The following is a 21,586-nucleotide window of genomic DNA, read 5'->3' on the forward strand; positions in this document are numbered from 1 at the left end:
TTCTATTCATTGAGTATTTGTAGTTAACTTATATACCACTTTGCTCTTTCCCGTTGGCCATCCTTCCACTTATGAAAGCACTAAGAATTTCCGTTCTGATTATAAAGTTGTGCATTGTTGTGGCTTGTTCTGTACTTCAGTTAAAAACTGATATTGCATTATCCAAACCAATAACAGTGACATTTATACGGAACACAGCAGACAATAAAGTATTTTTTTGAATTGCAATATTTCACCATTGGTGACTCACACTATTGCATTTTCAAGCTTAAAGCCATTTTCAAGACATCAGATGCTGAATGTAAGCATTTGTCAACACAATGAAAAGCTTCAAACCGCTCAAATCATTAAAGATAAACAAACCTTGAGGGCCCAGTAGAATTGCTATCAGATTCTATATCGAATGTGTGGATGAGTTAGCCCCTCTTTTAATTATAATGTACTGTAGATCCCTAGAACAAAAAACCATGCCCACATGTTGGAAGGAATCACAAGTCACACCTGTCCACAAGAGTAGCAGAAGTGATATACAAAACTACTGCCCAGTACCCTTATCCATTTGTTGTAGAACCTTGAAACATACTCTGTGCCCCAGTGTATTGAAAAGAATGACCTCCTCAGTGCCAAGCGGCATGGATCACAAAAATGGTGATAATGTGAAACACAATTCACGTTTAGCTCACATGACATCCTGAAATCCATGGAACAAGGCAGTCGAGTAGATGCAGTATTTCTCGTTTCCTGAAGAGCTTATTACAAAAGTACCGTCATATAGGGTATCAAACTAACTTTGTGACTGGATTGAGGAATGGAGGATGCAGCAGGTTATCTTGGGTGGAGAGTAATTGACAGACATAGAAGTTACTTCAGGTCTATTCCAGGGAAGTGTGTTGGGCCCCTTGCTGTTCGTGTTGTACATTCATGATCTTTTGCACAAAATTAATAGGAACCTTGGACTTTTCACAGATGATACAGTTATCTACAACGAGTAACGTCTGAACGAAGCTGTGCAAATATTCAGTCACACCATGATAAGATTTCAAAGTGGTGCAACAATTGGCAACTTGCTATATATGTTCAAAAATGTAAAACTGTGCACTCTATAAAAAAAAAAAAAAAAAAAAAAAAAAAATATTGCATGAATATAATATCAGTGAGTCACAGTAGGAATTAGTCAACTAATACTAATACTAATACCTGAGTGTACGCTTTGCAATGATATAAAATGGAATAATCACACAGGTTCAGTTATAGACAAAGCACGTGGCAGACTTAGTTTATTTGTAGAATACTAGGAAACCACAGTCTAGAAAGAAGGTTGCTAACAAATCACTCATGTGATCCATTCTGGAATATCGCTTATGTGTTTGGGACCCATACCAAATAGGACTAGGAGGGAATATTGAATGTATACAGAGAAGGGCAGCATAAATGGTCACAGATTTCTTTGACCTGTGGAGAGTGTCACTGAGATGTTGAAGGAACTGAACCAGCAGTCTCTTGAAGATGTAGATGTAGGAAGTATGCAGCAGACCTCAGCAGTTACGGTGGCTAGGACAGTTGCAAAGTCTAAGAGAAAGAAGAAGGTTCTGCTGTTAGGTAGTTCTCATGGTAGAGGTGTAGGCCAGCAGTTGCAGGAAGTTTTGGGGAGTGAGTACCAGGTCACCAGCATTGTGAAGCCTAATGCAGGATTGGCTCAGGTGACTTTTAACATAGGGGGGTTATGTAGGGATTTTACTAAAGAGGATCAGGTAGTGATTGTGGGTGGGGCTGGTAATAGTATTGATAGGGATGGGAAGTATGACATAGATGGTGACCTGGAAAAGATAGCCACTCAGACTGGCAACACGAATGTGCATTTCGTGGAACTGTTTCAGCGTCACGATCGGCCTCATCTTAATATAGCCGTCAGGCGTAATAACATGAGACTTGGGGGTGCGCTGATGACAGAAGGCATGAGTCACATTTCAGTGGTGTCGGTGGAGTCTATCAGTAGGACGGGTTTCACTAGACATGGCCTGCACCTCAACAGGTATGGGAAGGGGAGGTTGGCAAAACTTATAGGTGACAGTATAGGTGGGGGTGGTGGGATCACTCATGGGAAAATTCCGGTAGTTGTGGGTGTTAGAGCTGTACCTTTTTTAGATTGAAGTCAGCTGATAGGTATTCCTGCTTAAGGGAAGTCTCTCTAACAAAGAAACCACTTTCTACAAAGCTTGGGTATCCGATTAATGAGGGAATTAGTATATTTCATCAAAATATACAAGGTATTCGAGATAAAGTTAGTGAACTGCTTATAGATGTTGACTCTGAAATTATTGGTATATCTGAACACTTCTTAAATAAGGAGATAATTCAGAGGCTTCCTTTACCAGGATACAGGTTGGCTGGCAGCTTTTCTAGGAGCTCTTTGCGGTGTGGGGGAGTAGCCATGTATGTGAAAAACGGTATCCCATTTGAGTCAATTGATGTTTCAAAGTACTGCACTGAAAAGGTGTTTGAATGTTGTGCAGGTGTGGTTAAATTTAGTGGAGCTAAACTTCTTACTGTTGTTATTTATAGATCCCCAGACTCCGATTTCACAACATTTTTGCTAAAGCTAGAGGAGGTTCTTGGTTCACTTTATAGGAAATACAAAAAGTTAGTTATATGTGGTGACTTCAATATTAATTGTATAAGTGATTGTGCAAGGAAAAGGATGCTGGTAGACCTCCTTAATTCATATAATCTTATGCAAACCGTATTCTTTCCAACGAGAGTGCAAGGGAACAGTAGAACAACCATAGACAATATTTTTGTTCATTCGTCATTATTAGAAGGGCATTCTGTTAGCAAAAAAGTGAATGGCCTTTCAGATCATGATGCACAAATTTTAAGTCTAAAAGATTTTTGTGCTTCAACACATGTTAAATATAGTTACCAACTTTTTAGGAAAGCTGATCCAGTTGCTGTACAGACTTTTGTAAACCTTATCAAGGAACAAGATTGGCAAGATGTTTATAGTGCTGATACAGTAGACGATAAATATAATGCTTTCCTCAAGACTTTTCTCGTGCTCTTTGAAAGTTGCTTTCTGTTAGAACGTTTAAAACAGGGTACTAGCACAAACAGGCAGCCTGGGTGGCTGACTAAAGGGATAAGAATATCTTGTAGAACAAAGTGGAAATTATATCAAAACGTTAGAAACAGTCAAAATCTAAATGCAGCAGCCCATTACAAACAGTATTGTAAGGTGCTTAAAAAAGTTATTAGGAAGGCAAAAAGTATGTGGTATGCAGATAGAATAGCTAAGTCTCAGGATAAAATTAAAACCATATGGTCAGTCGTAAAGGAAGTGGCTGGTCTGCAGAGACAGGTCGAGGATATAGAATCAGTGCGTAGTGGGGATGTCCGTGTTGCTGATAAGTCGCATATATGTACAGTACTTAATAATCACTTTCTGAATATAGCAGGTGAACTAAATAGAAACCTAGTCCCAACAGGGAATCATATAGCGCTCTTAGAAAAAAGTGTTCCGAGACTGTTACCTGAAATGCTCCTCCATGATACTGACAAGAGGGAGATTGAGTTAATAATTAAATCACTAAAGACCAAGAACTCTCATGGATATGACGGGGTATCTAGCAGAATACTGAAGTATTGTTCCACGTATATTAGCTCAGTACTTAGCCATATCTGTAACTTTTCCTTTAGCAGTGGTCGGTTTCCTGACCGATTAAAGTACTCGGTAGTGAAGCCACTTTATAAAAAGGGAGACAGGGATAATGTTGACAATTATAGACCTATTTCTATGCCATCGGTGTTTGCTAAAGTTATCGAGAGGCTTGTATATACAAGGTTACTGCAGCATTTAAATTCACATAATTTGCTGTCAAATGTACAGTTTGGTTTTAGAAATGGCTTAACAACTGAAAATGCTATATTCTCTTTTCTCTGTGAGGTTTTGGACGGATTAAATAAAAGGTTGAGAACGTTAGGTGTTTTCTTTGATTTAACGAAGGCTTTTGACTGTGTTGACCACAAAATATTACTGCAGAAGTTGGAACATTATGGAGTAAGGGGAGTAGCTTACAATTGGTTCGCCTCCTACTTTAAGAACAGAAAGCAGAAGGTAATCCTCCGCAATATTGAGAGTGGTAATGATGTTCAGTCCCAATGGGGCACTGTTAAATGGGGCGTTCCCCAAGGGTCGGTGCTGGGGCCACTGCTGTTCCTTATTTATGTAAATGATATGCCTTCTAGTATTACAGGTGATTCAAAAATATTTCTGTTTGCTGATGACACCACCTTGGTAGTGAAAGATCTTGTGTGTAATATTGAAACATTATCAAATAATGTAGTTCATGAAGTAAGTTCGTGGCTTGTGGAAAATAATTTGATGCTAAATCACAGTAAGACTCAGTTTTTACAGTTTCTAACCCACAATTCAACAAGAACTGACATTTTAATCAGACAGAATGGGCATGTTATAAGCGAGACGGAACAGTTCAAGTTCCTAGGCGTACGGATAGATAGTAAGCTGTTGTGGAAAGCCCATGTTCAGGATCTTGTTCAGAAACTAAATGCCGCTTTATTTACCATTAGAACAGTATCTGAAATAAGTGACATTTCAACACGAAAAGTAGTATACTTCGCATATTTTCATACGCTTATGTCATATGGTATTATTTTTTGGGGTAATTCTTCTGATTCAAAAAGGGTATTTTTGGCTCAAAAACGGGCTGTTCGAGCTATGTATGGTGTAAGTTCGAAAACCTCTTGTCGACCCCTATTCAATAGTCTGGGAATTTTGACATTGCCCTCACAGTATGTATTTTCTTTAATGTCGTTTGTTGTTAGCAATATTAGTTTATTCCCAAGAGTTAGCAGCTTTCACTCAGTTAATACTAGGCAGAAATCAAATCTGCATGTGGAATGCACTTCCTTGACTCTTGTGCAGAAAGGAGTGCAGTATTCTGCTGCATCCATTTTCAATAAGCTACCACAAGAACTCAAAAATCTTAGCAGTAGCCCAAACACTTTTAAGTCTAAACTGAAGAGTTTCCTCATGGCTCACTCCTTCTATTCTGTCGAGGAGCTCCTGGAAGAGATAAAAAATTAAGCAAATTCCAGTGTTACATTCTTGATTTTCTTTATTTAAACTAACGACTTGTTTCATTTTATCTGTTTCTACAATCGTGTTATAATTTCATGTATTGACTCGTTCCATGACCATGGAGACTTCTCCTAAATGTGGTCCCACGGAACAATAAATAAATAAATAAATAAATAAAATAAATAGATGGAAAGCTATCCCAAGAAAGACTGCTAGCAAAGTTCCAAGAACAACCTTTAAATGACAACTCCTGGAATATACTACAATTCCCTATATATTGTTCCTCTAGGGATCGTGAGGACAAGATTAGATTAATTACAATGAATGTAGAAGTATTTAAGCTCTCACTCATCCCTACTACGTTCGTGAATGGAATGGGTAAAAACCTTAATAACGGGTACAGGGGGAGCAGGCCTTTTCACGCACTTCTGCAGTTTAGAGAATATGGATGTAGATATAGAGCTTAGGTTGGTCATATTGACATCTTGCTACATTTCCAGTAATATGAGCACAAAAATTGTACACCAGTCTTCACTCACATCACATCTTTTTACCTTTATTGCCAGGATTATTGCAACAGGTTAACCTACATCCAAGCATAGTGCAGCTAAAAGAGATAAAAAAAACCAGCAAATTTGTAAATTTAGTGCACACATAAGTTCTACTTGTTGCTATTTTTTAAAATTTACTTCACTGTTTGCTTAAAATTACATTACCTCAGTTCAGTTGTTATAGGATCTGCATATTTGACTCAGTTACTAAGCATTCCTGGTACCTAACAATGTTTATTCTGTAATCCCACATGTTTTTCCAATCTTAAATTATTATCTGACAATACTTAAGAAATTTTTTTTACAAGTTGTTTGCTCAGTGCTGCAGCCTGCCAAAGCTAACATTATATTGCTTCAGTTTTTATTCACTCATCTGTTTTGCCATTTACAAGTACATGGCACAGAATAATCACTGTTTAAATGGAGAATTTAATTAAAAGAATCTCTCTTCATCCTAGAAGAGAAAACAAGATGCAATTTAAACTATGTGAATTTGAAGCCTATAGTGAAGACATATTGGTGTGAAAATTCTGACAATGACAGACTGTGAAAACAAAATGTGCATCACATTAAGAAAAGAGCTAAAAGGAAAACTCAAACAAAAAGAGTAAACTATTTGTACAAACTGATAGAAGTGTGAAATGTGTAGCATCTAAAAGACAAATGGTGACAGGATAGTAGGCTGGAATTTGCATACCAGTACAGCACCTGGACCTCCAATATGTGGTGGCAGGTGACTTCTCAGGTGAATCATGTTTTATACTCCATTGTGCAGATGGGCATTGACATGTACAACGTGAAATGCCTCAAAGAAAATCCTCTGCAGCAATCATCTGGAGGTTCCAGCCAGAGGAGGGAGCATTATGGTCTGGGGAATGTTTTTGTGGCATTCCCTTGGCGATGATGTCATTCTGGAAGGCACAAGGGATCAACACAAGTAGGTATCTTTTCTTGGGGACTATGTCGTCCCCTTCATACAGTTTGTTTTTCCTCAGCATGATCGTAACTAACAGCAGAACAATGCAACATGTCAAACAGCTCACAGTATACGTGCGTGATTCGAAGAGCACCAGGATGAGTTTCCCATACACCCGCGGTCACGCAACTTGCCTGATTTAAACTCAATTTAGGATCTGTGGGATAACTGATCAAGCTGTACAAACCATGGAGGATAAACCATGGATCCTCAACTGAGAAACTTAGTACACCTGGCTATGGCACTGAAGGCGTCCGAAACCACACCCCTGTCCGTACCTTCCAGAACCTCATCAACTCTTCCTGCATGTCTAGCAGTGGTCTGTGCTGCAGAAGGTAGTTTTTCAGGCTTTTGACAGGTGGTCACATTAATGTAACTGTACAGTATATTTACCTACTGTATATTTCCATTAACATTAAAATTTTTCTTCAGGATTTAGTTGTATTGGATCCCCAACATTATTATTAGTAATACTACTGAACTTAAATGTTGGGTTATAGCTGATTGTTACTGCTGAAATATTTCCTGTGATCCAGGGAGTGAAATATTTTTGCTTTCACTTCAACAACAATAAACATTTACTCATATATGCTTCTGAAGAAAAAATTATAGCTTTAAATTTGTGTCTTAGCAGCCTTGTCTAATTTGTTCCTGTTTCATCAGCAGCGTGTCAAAAATACTAATAGTGCTTGATGTTTTAGTTTCATTTTCAGTGGATATATACTTATTCCGCAGCTCGTGGTCTTGCGGTAGCGTTCTCGCTTCCCGAGCACAGGATCCCGGGTTTGATTCCCGGCGGGGTCAGGGATTTTCACCTGCCCCGAGATGACTGGGTGTTGTTGTGTCATCTTCATCATCATTCACCCCCATTACGGTCGGAGGAAGACAACGGCAAACCACCCCCATTAAGACCTTGCCTAATACGGCGGTGCAGGTCTTCTGCATTGTTCCCCTACACTCTGTCAAGAAGCATGGGACTTCATCATCATCATCATCATCATCATCATCATATACTTATTACAAAAACGATTGAATGCTGAAACTGGAGACACAGGGTGTATAGTATACAATAAAATCACATATGTTACTCCTTGTTCATACCTTTTGTCACAATAGAAATAATATGAATTAACTTTGAAATTAATTTTAATTTGCAAATATTATCCAATGGTAATTTAAAGTCAAGTGGAAAGTGAAGTACTTACGTAAGCTGCAGAACAAGCTGGGAGACATTTTCTTCTGTACGAGAAACTGACACCAGTATTATTGGCCCTTTTAAAAGGAAAACAAACTTAGTTTTTCCTGCATGTATTGAACGTATGGTGTCTTGATTTGCTTGTACAAATGAAACAAGTGCTTGCATTACACCAAATATAGTCACCAGTTTATCTTCACTGCCATATCTAAAGAACAGAAATAATGAAACACTAAGTTAAAAAGTTGTTTAGCAATCTACAGTTAACAGCTGCACTAGGAAGCTCTGGTCAAACAGATTTGTCTAAATTAAAGACCATTTATGTGAGCATCCTATAAGAGGTTAACGGGACATAACAAATGGAATTTAGTCACTATCATCATATGATTCTGGTCACTAAGTCCTCTATTCCTGTTAATGTAAGATTAAAATATAATGTGACTGGGAGAGTCAAGATGGCACTAGTAGAATTATGCAGTGACACGAGGGTCCAAAATCAGTTTAATTTAAATTGTTCTTCATGCAGGAAGTGTAAAAAAAAATGTGTAGCCAAAGGAATTCAATGCATTAAGTGCAAATTATGGTTACACAAGAACTGCACAAAAGTGTGTCTGAAATTTATAAATGACAATCTTCAGTGGACATGTATCAACTCTGTAAGTGATGAAAATGTGCTATTAACTACCACATTAAGTTCTAAAGGTGAAATTATTCTTGTTCGTCAAACTGACATTAACGACCTGAAGGAGAACTGTTATTGCTAAAGCAGGAAAATATTGCATTGGAGCATGAAAAAGGTGTTTGTGAAAAAAAACTGTGGTAGTAGCTGAATGTAAAATTGGCCAATATGCAGAGTGGTACAACTGATCAATTGCAAAACAAGTCAGTTGCCATTATGGAAGAGAAAGAAACGGAAGCTACAGAAGAATCAAACAATTAAGTGGGCCAGTACAATGTAAGCTAAAGACAAAAAGAATAGATGCTACACACCGGGTAGCGCAGATGCCGAGTCGCAGATAGGCACAACAAAAAGACTGTAAGAATGTCCGCTTTTGGCCAACAAGGCCTTCATCAGAAATAGATAACCCTACACACACACACACACACACACACACACACACACACAACTGCAGTTTCTGGCTGCTGAGACCACAGCAGCCGGACTGCAGTTGGGTGTGTGTGTGTGTGTGTGTGTGTGTGTGTGTGTGTGTGTGTGTGTGTGAGAGTGAGAGAGAGAGAGAGAGAGAGAGAGAGAGAGAGAGAGAGAGAGTGTGTTAGTTTCATTTGCATTTGTGTGTATGTGTGTCCGCTCGTGGGCGCAACAAGTTGCGGTGCGAAAAAGTTGCCGTGCGAAAAAGTTGCCGTGCGAAAAAGTTGCAGTGCGAAAAAGTTGCAGTGCGAAAAAGTTGCAGTGCGAAAAAGTTGCAGTGCGAAAAAGTTGCAGTGCGAAAAAGTTGCAGTGCGAAAAAGTTGCAGTGCGAAAAAGTTGCAGTGCGAAAAAGTTGCAGTGCGAAAAAGTTGCAGTGCGAAAAAGTTGCAGTGCGAAAAAGTTGCAGTGCGAAAAAGTTGCAGTGCGAAAAAGTTGCAGTGCGAAAAAGCTGCAGTGCGAAAAAGTTGCAGTGCGAAAAAGTTGTATAAAAATTTTAATAACATCTGAAATTTGAGAGAGAGAGTGCAACAAATAAGCTTAACAGGAATCCAAAAGGTGTTTTTATCCATGTGGGAACGAACTCCCTTTGAGGAAACAGTGAAGAAATTGTAAACCACAAGGAACCTAATTTGAATGGCCAGAGGCCTCTACCCAACTTCCAGAACAATAACCAGTGACACCGTGTTCAGGTGATCAGAGAGTGATAGCTATGTGTGGAGAATGAATGGCAATATTAAAGAACAATCTTTTCACTTATTCCAATAAATATCTAAGTGCAAAGTGTCTTGCCACAGATGGTTTAAATCTTTACTATCAGAATGTCAAGTAGCTTTTTCCAATCAGCACTGTCACAAGCTTTATCTAAACCTACAAATGCTACAAATTTATGTTTGCCTTGTAAGCCACAGCATCAGTATTGTCTCTGATGTTCCCACACTTCTCTGCAATCCAAACTGATCTTCCCCACAATCACCTTTTACCAGGCTTTCCATTCTTCTGTAAATAATTTATCTCAGTATCTTGCAAACATGACTTATTAAACTGATGGTTTGGCAGCAGTCATATCTGATGGCATCTACCTTTGAAATGGGATTTATTACAGTATTCTTGAAGTCTTAGGGTATTTCACCTGTCGGATATATCTTGAATACAAGGTGGAATAGTTCTATCATGGCTGGCTCTCTCAAAGATCTCAATAATGTGGAGGTAATTCATCCACTCCAGGAGATATGTTTGGAGTTAGGTGTTCCAGTGCTCTGTTGAATTATTCTCACAGTTATTTCTGCTGTATCATTTTCATCCACTTCCTCTTCCCCTGTACTGACAAAAGTTTTTCCTCTGTGTGGCACTTCTCTAAATTCCCTCCGCCAATCGCTTTTTCCTTCTTGGCTTTGTATTGGCTTGCCATCTGAGCTCTTTATATCCATATTGCTGCTTGTTGTTTCTTCAAAAGCGCCCAATTTTCCTGTAGGTGGCATATATCTGTTCCACACTCATACATGTTTCAATTGCTTCGCATTTGTCCTCTAGCCATTGTTGCTTTGCTGTTTTCCATTTTCTGTCAGTCTAATTTTTTAGGTGTGCGTGTGCATACGTTTCCTTTTGTTGGTTGATTTGCTGTGTTTTTATATTTTCCTTTTGATCTGTGAGAGTTGTTTGTCTGTTATCCAAAAATTTCTACTGCACCCCGTTTTTTGCCTGGAAGCTGTTCTTGTGAGTTTACAAGCTCAGCTGGCTCTTGGCTTGGCCTAGGACTGGAGTGGACTGGTGCACAGAGGTGAGGTGGACCTTTGTAAGCTTGGCCAGGACAGAACACCAAGTATAAAGGCAGGATATCACAGGGAGAGGATGGAATTCACTTAACAGATTCTGGTTCTCACAGCAGCTCTGGACATGCAACCAACTACCAAATAGGTTACTTTGCAGTTGCAGAATGTTGCTCATCAATATTACAAAAAAAAAAGTTTGATCTAAAGGATCTACGTAATAAACGAGGATATCAAATTGTGTGTCTTGACATCACAGGTTCATTGTGCCATAGGACAGCACTGTGTGAACTCTAGTTTTGAACTGACATTCACAAACAATGATTGCAAAAATACTTTAAATTGCATTACTGGTACCATCAGTAAACCAATACTGCCACATTCATAAACAGCATGTCAAACTGGAGCAGAACAGTGCAGTCAACATATGTTCACAGTTTATTTCGAACTCAACTGGATCCAGAATAATGAAGTTTTTGATTAAAACCACTCAAATTGAGCATACTTAAATGTAACGCGTAATCACAGGTATCATGAAATTAGCTTGTGCTACCATATACCTTAAGTGTTTCCCCAAATTTAAGGTTGAATAACAAGTATATAGTTTTTGTTCTACTGATTTTTGTGTATGTGAAACTAGTTTTCAGCTTATTGGACCCTATTCAGCAAACCTAAATGTATTTGTGTTTAGATACATAAGACATTTCTTTGTAAACATAGTGTTATGCAAATTAACTGCATCATCTCTCAAAGCTATCCACTGATTTTCTAATGTGTTCTTCGACTCTTTCTACAACCAGTAGTTCTTTCAATTCACCTGACTCCTATCACCTTTGTTTCCCACAGTTTTGGAATTTCTTCAGTTTTAATCTGCGGTTCATGTTGAATAATTTATTGTCAGAGTGCATATTAGGTTGGTGCATAAGATTTTTCGGTTTTTGTTTTGCATTTTGATATTCTGGATGCCACGGGTTTATTTATCAATTGTCATTCTTTATTTGTTGTTCACTAGAAATTTCAAAAAATTGCATTCAAACGAATAATATTCGTGAAGTAAGACACTTCGATATTGTTTTTAAATAAAGAAAATATTTAGCATCGCACAAGGTTTGAACTCTTTACGTTTTGCTTACTAACCCAACGCCTTAACCGTTACGCTAGCGCAGCTCGTCCTGCAATGTACATCCAGAAGGACTCTAACAGCTCACGCAAAATTCTGACAAACACTGTTGGTATGCCTATGAATTACTCACACTTCGTCGAAGTACAATAGGAAATAAACAATTACCGCTGTTCTTTATTGTGAAAAAGCGGTTCGTGAAATTGATACAAACACCTTTCCTTGCTATCGCCTGAATTAGGAGTCTTATTGCTTGTTTGGTTTAATTAATTAATAGAATATGAAGCAATTGGTATAAAGAATGGTTTTTCCAAACTTTCTATAAAACAAAGTCTGCTATCAAGACATTGCTTTTGTTCTATTACTTTATCTATGACTGAACGTTTCTAAAACTGAAGACACTCGTCCGTGCTCTGCTCTGCAGTCGAGATCTGGCAACGTCGTTCTCTGTTCATTGGCTGATTGTATTTTTTGACGTCAGATGCGCAGAACGAACCTAAACTCGGCCGCCAACATAAATGACACGCACTTTAGTAGATTACGTAACTTCCCTGTTTTGTACAAAATACGATCATGCATTTGGAGCGTATTCTCCTCCCACTATCATCAATCAAGTGTTAGCAATGATTCATTGTGCTCTATGCAAAAGTCTACCAAGCAGCTTCCCCCTTTGCAGTGACCTGAGGTCACAGACCACTCCAGATCTCTGCACTGGCAATGTCGTGAACAGCAAACATTGGAAAGACTACTTTCCAGCAGCATTACATCACTATCTGTAATGGCACTATGGTCGGAGCGTGTGTGGTTGTCGTGACACTCGTAGCACAAAATAATTAGCAGAATGATACTAGCATATTTGTGATATTTATTTATTTTTTGGTATACAGAGCAATAAAGCACCTTGTTTTTACATGAAGTGTACTGTTTATTCAGTACCTCACAAAATAGTGACCTCAACGAAAGCATGTCGGAACAGTTACAACAGCAACAAGAACAAATGGAAAAACTGCACCAACAGTTACAGCACCAGGAACAATTGATACGACAAGAGCAGCACCTAGTGTGGAATCAGCAACAGCAGCACATGGAAGAAATGGCCGTACTGTAGCAGCGACACTAGGAGCAGCTTTGATTATGGCCAGAAGTAGAGGGGCTACCTACAGTGCAATTTCAAGAACTGTCGCAGTTGCACAGCCAGGAAAGCTCATACCCAGGCACTTTGACGTCACCTGCCGGCCACTGACTATCTGACAACATTAGTTCTACACGCACACCGGATGAAATTCTGCCTGTACCTGCCTGCAGGCTAAAGACCAATGAGTCTTACTACCCACTACCACCCCCTGGATCTGTCACAGCACCACAAGTGAACCACCTGGTATTTGGAGCACCAGCCCTCTGGACAAATTGTCCACACTTTGGTTCACGCACATCAAAAGCCATTTCATCACTGGCAGGAAAAGACTACCATATGCGCACATGCGGTGCCACTATTAGACAGCCACTCTGCCAGCAAGGTTAGCGACATCACAAACCCATCTGCCTATGGAAAGTACGATTTATTAATAGACGAGTTCATTTGACAGCTTTCTCTCTCTAATATACAACACCTAAGACACTTGTTGCACAGAGAGGATATTGGCAACAGGAAGCCATCATAGATCCTGCGACACCTCCGCGCCTTGGCCTGGCCAGACATCAGACGTACTGGACCCTCTTCTACTGTCCATGTAGATGTGTGCTTGCCAGAGATGCATTACATCCTAGTCTTGGTAATCCAGAACTCAAACTTGAGCATGCTAGCAGAGATCACAGAAAAATTATCCAAGGCTTCTGACCCACAGGCATTTACAACAACACCTGCCAGAAACAGGCTGGATGACGTCACTTCTCATCTCGATGAGTTGGCACAGCAGGTCGCCGCCCTCAGTGTATACAAGACTGTATGCCATCAAACACACAATGCAATGTGTGCTTTCTGCTCACCACCATCAATTTAGGTCAGAGCAAGTAGATGCAGAATGCCATGTTCTTGGGTTGGAAACGTGAACAGCAGCCTCCCACGCCAGGTGAGTAAATCTGCCATGAGCACCAACCCGGGCAATTACCACAACATTTAATGGTAACAGACAGACCCACTAAAAAGCAGTTTCCGGTGGATACCAGGTCGGATGTGGGTGTTTCCCAGGCACCTGCTGTGGTTACCATGAGCACACAGATTACGACTTAGCAGCCACAAATGGTCTGCTCATATCTAGGAGCAAACCATTTGGGCTCATGACTAAATTTGAACACTGGTCTATGAAAGTCATTCGAGTGGCAATTTGGCTATCTATAGTCACAGACATGACCTGTGATAACACTGTGCTGGATTCCCTGTTCTATGACTTCATACTAGATGTGTGGAATCCTTTCATTTTGGACGGTGTCACATCACTGTAAGTTGGTCTATGAAGGTCATTTGAGAGGCAATTTGGCAATCTATAGTCACAACCTGCAATAACATTGGGCTGGGTTTCTGTCCTATGACTTCATCCTAGATGTGTGGAATGCTTTCATTTTGGACAGTGTCACATCACTACAGGTCACATGCCAACCCACACAGAGCAGTGATCTGTCAGTACACTTCCTCCCCACACTGCTGCCACTGGCGCAACTGCTAAATAAGATCCCATCAGTCATGTGACCTGCAAGAGTGCCATCACCACCACACCACTCAAAAGAGCATCACACTAGGACCAAGACCACGTCTGGTCCTCCTGTTTTCTCACAGCCTAGATGGCTGGCACCCAAGAAGTTCCGCATTATAAAGGCAAACTTTGACATTGTGACCCAAGCAGGCACAGCACAACTATTAGAAAGCAACTGGGCTTCTTTCCCTTCATCGGTACAAAAGAACCCAGATGCCCTGGTGTCGATTATCGATGATGAAGCTCTGACAATTACTAACCAAGACCCTGTGTGTCATATTGGAGATTTTGCATGTCTCTTGACAGGATGCATCATTTTTGCAATGTTGGACTTAATAAAAGCCTGATACCTATAACCATATAGAAGTGGCAGCAGAGAACATCCTCAAACTGCAATAACTATCCCCTATGGATTATCTGAAAATCCACACATCATACTGCCTACAGAAAGCAGCACAGACTTTTCAGCACTTTATCGCTGAAGTTTTGTGGGGACTAGACTTCTGCTTTGCATGAACATATGATGTGTTGGTGACATCATCGTTCTCAGAAGAACATGAAAGACAGCTACACAATTTTCTGGAAGCTTTATGACTACATAATCCTCATAAATCCAGCTAAATGCGTCACTGATGCTAACAATGTGACATTCTTGGGATTTTGGGTGCATATTTAGCAGCTGAACACATCACTGCACTTACATCTCACCCAGCCCTAAAACCAGTGAGTGAAATATTTCGGTACATGTAGATAATAAACTTTTACTGTCTTTTTTAACCCAGAACTGCTAGGCTGTCCTCGGCAGCCCCATGCATCATACCATGACTGCGCATCCTGTCACCGATGCCCCGCTAGTGATTTTCTCAAACACCTCATCCCATGCTGCTGGTGCTGTGCTGCTGCAGAATACAAACTGGCAGCCTTTAGGTGTCTTCTCCAAGATCATGGAGAAGCAGCACTCTTGGCCACAATTTACACAGAACTTTGAGGAGCCCATGAAGCATTTAAATACTTCTGATTCACAGTGGAACGGCATAAGTTCATAATGTGTATACAGACCATCGGCCACTGACTTATTTTCACTGCCACAAAATACCTACACACCAGTGTAAATCAATTGAATAAATTTTATTTCACAATGTACAACAAACATTCACTATTAAAACGGTTTGAAGAACGTCATCGCCAACATTTTGTCTAGAGTAGACAGCATTTCCAGAGCTGTGGCTTTCACAAAACTAGCAGCACCACAAAAGACTGAGGAGTTAAAGGGTCTGCTGCAAGACCAGATGGCCCTGCAATCCTGTCACATACCGTTACTATGCATCAAGGAACAGATGTACTGTGATGAGCCAACAGTGGTTATAATTGCCTGCTCTTCTATGACCACAGGATTTCAACTTACAACACGCACTCACCCATCAGGGAATTGGCTCTACATGGACACTAGTAATGCGGCATTGTGTGTGGCCCAGTGTACAGAAGCAGTGCCATACATGGACACAGACCTGCAACTCCCTGCCAGAAGAACAAAACAATGCTGTATGTACGAGCTCTGCTCGAAAGTTTTGACATTCCACAGGCATGATTCTCACACGCCCATGTGGACATGGTACGACCATCCCCAGTCGCACATAACTACCAGTACTGTCTCACTGTGAATGACAGGTACACCAGCTGGTCAGAGATATTTCCAGTGGAAACACAACTACTGAGAATGTGGTGCACACACTCACCTGTGGTTGAATTTCATGTTTCAGCTGAATCCAGGGTCAGAAGTGGGAAGCAGGGATACTTTGTTCAATGGCCAGGCTGTAAAGGATACACAGAACAAGTAAATACCATGTCAGGCAATTGCAAACATTACTGTGGAGGCCTACACCCTTTCTTGAAAGCCACTATAATGTGCCATACAACAGATTTGCGTACTGACACCTTCCCTGTAGTGCTGTTGAGATTGCACATTGCATTAAAAAAAGACCTGCAGGCTTCCACATCAGTGCTGGTGTATGGTGAACCTTTCCATCTACCAGGAAAGTTTTCAAACAACACCATGCACACCCCCAACCCCCCCATGCCCTGTTCAAGACTTTCTTGCAGATCTCCAGACACAAATGGAGGCCATGCGATGGAGTGGAACTACACAGCACAGAAAATATTCTACTTGTGTTTTCAAAGATCTGCCACTGGCGAAGCATTGTTTTTTCCCCAACGTGTCCAACTTCACAAATAAATGGAGCTGCCTTACCAAAGCCCATAACATGATTACAGGATGGAATGCTAGGCCAGTCCCTCTCAGCACTAAAGGAGTAGGTGATGTAGTGTCCATTGACTGGTGAAAGCCAGGCTACCTGAGTGCAGAAAATGCTGTTGAAAAGCAGGCCAACCCCAGACATAGAAAATCCAGCATGCTGCAGCTGCCGGCACCACGTTATCCCGAGCACAGCTGCACAATTGGAAACCAACCAACCACTGCCCACCCAGGTGTAGCACCCAACTTGAGACACCCGCCGTCCCACCAGCATCTAGCAACAATACAAACACATTGCAGATGAAAAGTGCTGTTCCCTTTCAATCCAGCACACATTTCTTAGTTAAAGTTAGTTGAAAACTTTTTTTTTTTCCCTTGTGGATGTGTAGTGTAGCGTCTTCATTGAAAATGTTGCAAATGACCTGCCAGAAAGACTGTGCTCTCCAGCAGCAGTGCTCTGCTACCTGCTGCACTACGAGGATCAGAGTGTGACCACTTGCCAGACATGCGTTACGCAAAATAACTAGCAGGACAGTACTAGTATATTCTGTGTTAGCAGTTGTTTATCTTGTTTGTGTACAGACCAATAAAGTGTCTTATCTTTACATGAAGTGTACCATTAATTAAATACCCTAAACCCTTTCTTACCTTACCCTAAGTATAAGATAGTCCTCATCTTCCTTTACCTTCTATTGAATTTCTGTATCCCATAATAAACGTTCAGTTAATGTGATAACGATGCAAATAATTTCTTTTGTTCAATATAAAATCTTTCCATCTCTTCATCATCTGTGGAACTAGTACACACATATACTTTTATTGTGGGTCTTGGCTTTTGTCTCTATTGGCTATAGTAATACATTCACCATGCCATTCATAGCTTATCTGCACATCAATTTTCTTATCTGTTGTTACATCTACTCCTGTATTCAACTGACCAGAAGTCCCATTCTTCTTGCCATCGCATTTCAGTAACTCCCTTGATAACTTCCACCAACTCATTTATCTTTTTTAAATTCATTATCCTCCAACCTGATAAAGGATCCACATTCCAACCCGTAGAATTCCAGATTTGTTTTCTTTGGTGACAGCAGCCTCCTGAGTAACCCCATCAAAAGATCTGAATGTGGAATTGTTTTACCTCTGGAATATTTTATCCCAGAGGATACAATCGTCATTAATCCATACAGTAAAGCTGCATATCCTCAGGCAAATTAATGACTGTACTTTCCCCTTGCTTTCGGTCTTTCATGGCAGCAGCACGCCAAGGCCATATTAGTTAATGTTACAGGACCAGATGAGTCCATCATCCTGCCTGTTGCCCCTGCCACTACTGAAAAGGCCGCCACTTCCCTCTTCCAGAACAATATGTCAGTCAGGCTTCTCCACAGTTACCCCTCCTACTGTACAGCTGTCTGTAACATTGACACACATAAGCCACCTTTCTGCAGCAAGGTCCATGGTTCATGGCTGGCAAAATTTTTAAGATTTTAAACATAAAGACAAGACTGCTGGGAATCTGCAATATGATTTTATTCATTTCATTGACAATTACACAGCCTCTCTACTCTAAATCACAATGACTTCGGTCAGTTGATGATGCTACTGAAGCTAATTGCTGAATAAGGAGAAGTGCTACTGCAGCTTCCTGGTAGTCATGTCTTTCTTTTTCAAACACAAAGATGTGGAGCACCACTTACACAAAATACACTGTAGAAGATGGACAACTTGTTAGGATCAGATGCTCCACCAGGTAGTCAAAGGTTGTGTTGGCCATTGCTACAAAATTAAGTAAGCTGTAGAACTTAACTGCATTATGAGTTCCACATTTCACATTATGTTTCGTCATACACCATAAAACGAATGCCGAGATAGCTACCTTGAATATATAGGTTTACCAGCTGTACTTAGAATGAATACATGTTTCTTTTTTGCCTTCCATTCAGTGTTGTTCCAATACTCTTCTTCTGGCACAGAACCAACTGGAGTAGCGGCTGTTGTACCCTCTTCATTTGAAGTCAAACTTGCTTCACTTAGTTGTGAGGCTAATTCCTCCTGTAATCAAAAAAATTTTTTTTTGTCAATTTCTCACTGCCATCCAAATAAATTACAGTTTCATATTGCATATACTGCACAATCATTTTGTTCTTCAGTACGAATTTCTGAAAAGTAATTGAATCAAACCTGTGTGACCATAACAGACACCTTAATTATCACACCACAGTCTTTATAAGGACATATGAGTAGCTTCATCTTAAAATTACTGAAAGGATCATGCCATGGCCGGCAGAATTAAATAATGCTACTACGAACTTCTGGCTCCTTTTATCTCACCAATCAGCAGCCTACTGGTGCAATAGCAAAATGGTAGCCTATTTCAGCTCACATGTTTACCTGGGTTCTAAAGTATCTTGGAACCAATTATATCTGCTATGTTATGAACTTACAGACGCTACCAAGTACATCTGCTACATGCTTCAGGGTGCAATAAGGAAATCAGTAGATAAGAACTTTCTTCTCTGGGTCACATCTCATTTGCTCCAGAAACCTGAATGCAGAATACAGACTTGCAATGATTGTAAATTTCTCATCTAAATCTTAACGAAATGATCACAGAAACAGACTGAAAGGCTATGGAAGACTCTCTTACTGTAAGTTATTGTAGTGGCAATCTAAAATGGTAAAGGATTTTGAAGTGCTGTGTGCTTTAAGAAACTGTCCCACCCTCTCCAACATGTGAGAATGAGGACTGAACACAAAACCAGTTTTATCCTATCATCCTTCTATCTGCTGAATTGTCGTTAATAACCGATGTGTCATGATCATGTAACTTAATGAAGAGCGAGCTACAAATATTTTCCACAAATAAGGAACACTGAATTGGTCTCCTCTCTGTGGATACTACATTACTGGCAGTCATGATGATCACCAAGTCAGCACATAAAATGACATTGGGACAGAAAGGCTCAAAAATTTGAAAAAATCCCTGGACATGTCTTTATATCCATGTCATATGGTAGATCACGGCATGAGTGAGAAATCCATTAAATGATTTCATGTAAGAAAGACTCTTGTACAGTTGACTACAGCACAGCCAGCTTATAAATGATGGAATGGTATTTGGTGAAACTCTGCCCTGATGGTGACTTCAGAGCTGTCGGGATCTGAGAATCCAAGGAAATTGCCAATTAACTAAACTGTCAAATGACTTCCCTGCAAACTGTATCTGTACACTACAATGGTTGCATGCCCTAGTATGGTTCCATCAAGGCAAAATAAAACCGTTTCTTTCCCCAAGTCAGGAATTGACATAAGTCAGGAATTGACATGTCTTGCATAGAAACTATCGTGTTTTGGTACACTGTCACATGCTTTTGTCAACACTGTATCCACATTGGATCAATGGAAGCATCCACTTTCACCCGTCTGCTTTGACCTGTGCGTAATAGTGTTGTGGGGTGTGACATCACTATGGCACAGAGGTTTTGAGTTGGTTGTGTTTGTACATGTGTTTTTATATTTGATGGTGCCCTCTGATTGCCAATCTGGACGTGCCAAGTTTAAACGTTGTGGTATTCATTTCATTTGACTTTTCATTGCTATCGTGGTTTTCAGTTTGGGTAGTTGGTGCAATAACACGGATTGTAGAAGAGTTTTCAGTGAGATATTAAACTGTTTTTTGTTTATGTGTTTGGCGTTTTTGTTAAGTCTGATTCGTTTGGTGTTTGTTGTGTGGAAAGATGTCTAATTTTTTTTAATTGCTTTTCCTGTCAGGTATAGATATGACAGTGAAGTTCACAAGTGTATCACTATGATTTGAGATGGGTGCTGATATGATGCCTCTCCTACAGTTTCTGCAGATTTTTGGTCTTCTTGCTGAATATGTTAGATGTCACATTTGTGGCTTCAACGTGAGATTGACAAGAGTTCTGGCGGCTTGGACCATGGACATGTACATATGGCATTGTCAGCTTGAGCAACCTAGATGGTACTGCTGGAGGCTTTTGTTGGTAATTAATTTTTGTTCTGGTTTTCTTCTACAGTAATTGTGATGTTGTGTGTGTTGTATATTTATAGTAGGTAGGTTGCGTTTCAATTGATGTAGTGAATATTGGGTATTTGGGTTTTCGAGTCGTTGGTTTTGGTCCCACTTTTCGAGGTTGCAGATGTTGGCTTTTTGGTATCGGTAGCTACAGTTGAGCTATATAGGTCAAGGGAAATGTCCGAGTCTTGTGGTTTTGTTGGTACAGCAGAATTCTGTAATTTAAATTTTTTGGGTAGTATTTGTGTGGGGATGGTGTGATATCTTAATTGTTGTCCCCGCACTAAACAACCAATTTTCCGCAGTCATTCTGCTAGTTTCATTTTATTTTTGTTCGCCTTTGTTGGCATGTGTATGTAGTGACACCACTGTCATTTTGCATATGCTGGAAGTAGCCATTTCTGCCATATTCATGATGTTATGTGTCAAAGCAGAGCACCTCATGGAGAAAGCTTAGCTGGAAATTTCATCAATAGCAGAACAAATTCCAAATGCTACTTCCACAATACTTCCTTAATAGCAAAAAGACTGATCATACTGTGAATATGCAGCTCCAGCAAAATTCTCAGAATTTTCATGACGGGAATAAATATTGTATTGAAAAGAGGATACAAAATGGATATCAACTGAAGCAAAATGAAGGGTAATAGAATCAGACAATACTGAGAGAATTAGATAAGGAAATGGGATATAACAGTAGCAGATAAGTTCTGCTATTTAGACGGCAATTTACGTGATGACCGATGAAGT

At 40.0% G+C, this 21,586-nt stretch overlaps 1 protein-coding gene across 1 annotated transcript in view; it reads right to left on the minus strand.

Moving 5' to 3' along the window:
* LOC126484315 (vacuolar fusion protein MON1 homolog A) overlaps positions 1–21,586 on the minus strand; it is a 110,018-nt gene that overhangs the window by 87,266 nt on the left and 1,166 nt on the right. The window contains exons 2-3 of the mRNA XM_050107752.1: positions 18,674–18,849; positions 7,828–8,025 (exon numbers count right to left, since the gene is read on the minus strand). Coding sequence (XP_049963709.1) covers positions 7,828–8,025; positions 18,674–18,849 — 374 coding nt within the window. The remainder of the gene's footprint in view (positions 1–7,827; positions 8,026–18,673; positions 18,850–21,586) is intronic.

The sequence above is a fragment of the Schistocerca serialis genome, chromosome 6, assembly GCF_023864345.2.
Source record: "Schistocerca serialis cubense isolate TAMUIC-IGC-003099 chromosome 6, iqSchSeri2.2, whole genome shotgun sequence".
NCBI lineage: Eukaryota > Metazoa > Arthropoda > Insecta > Orthoptera > Acrididae > Schistocerca > Schistocerca serialis.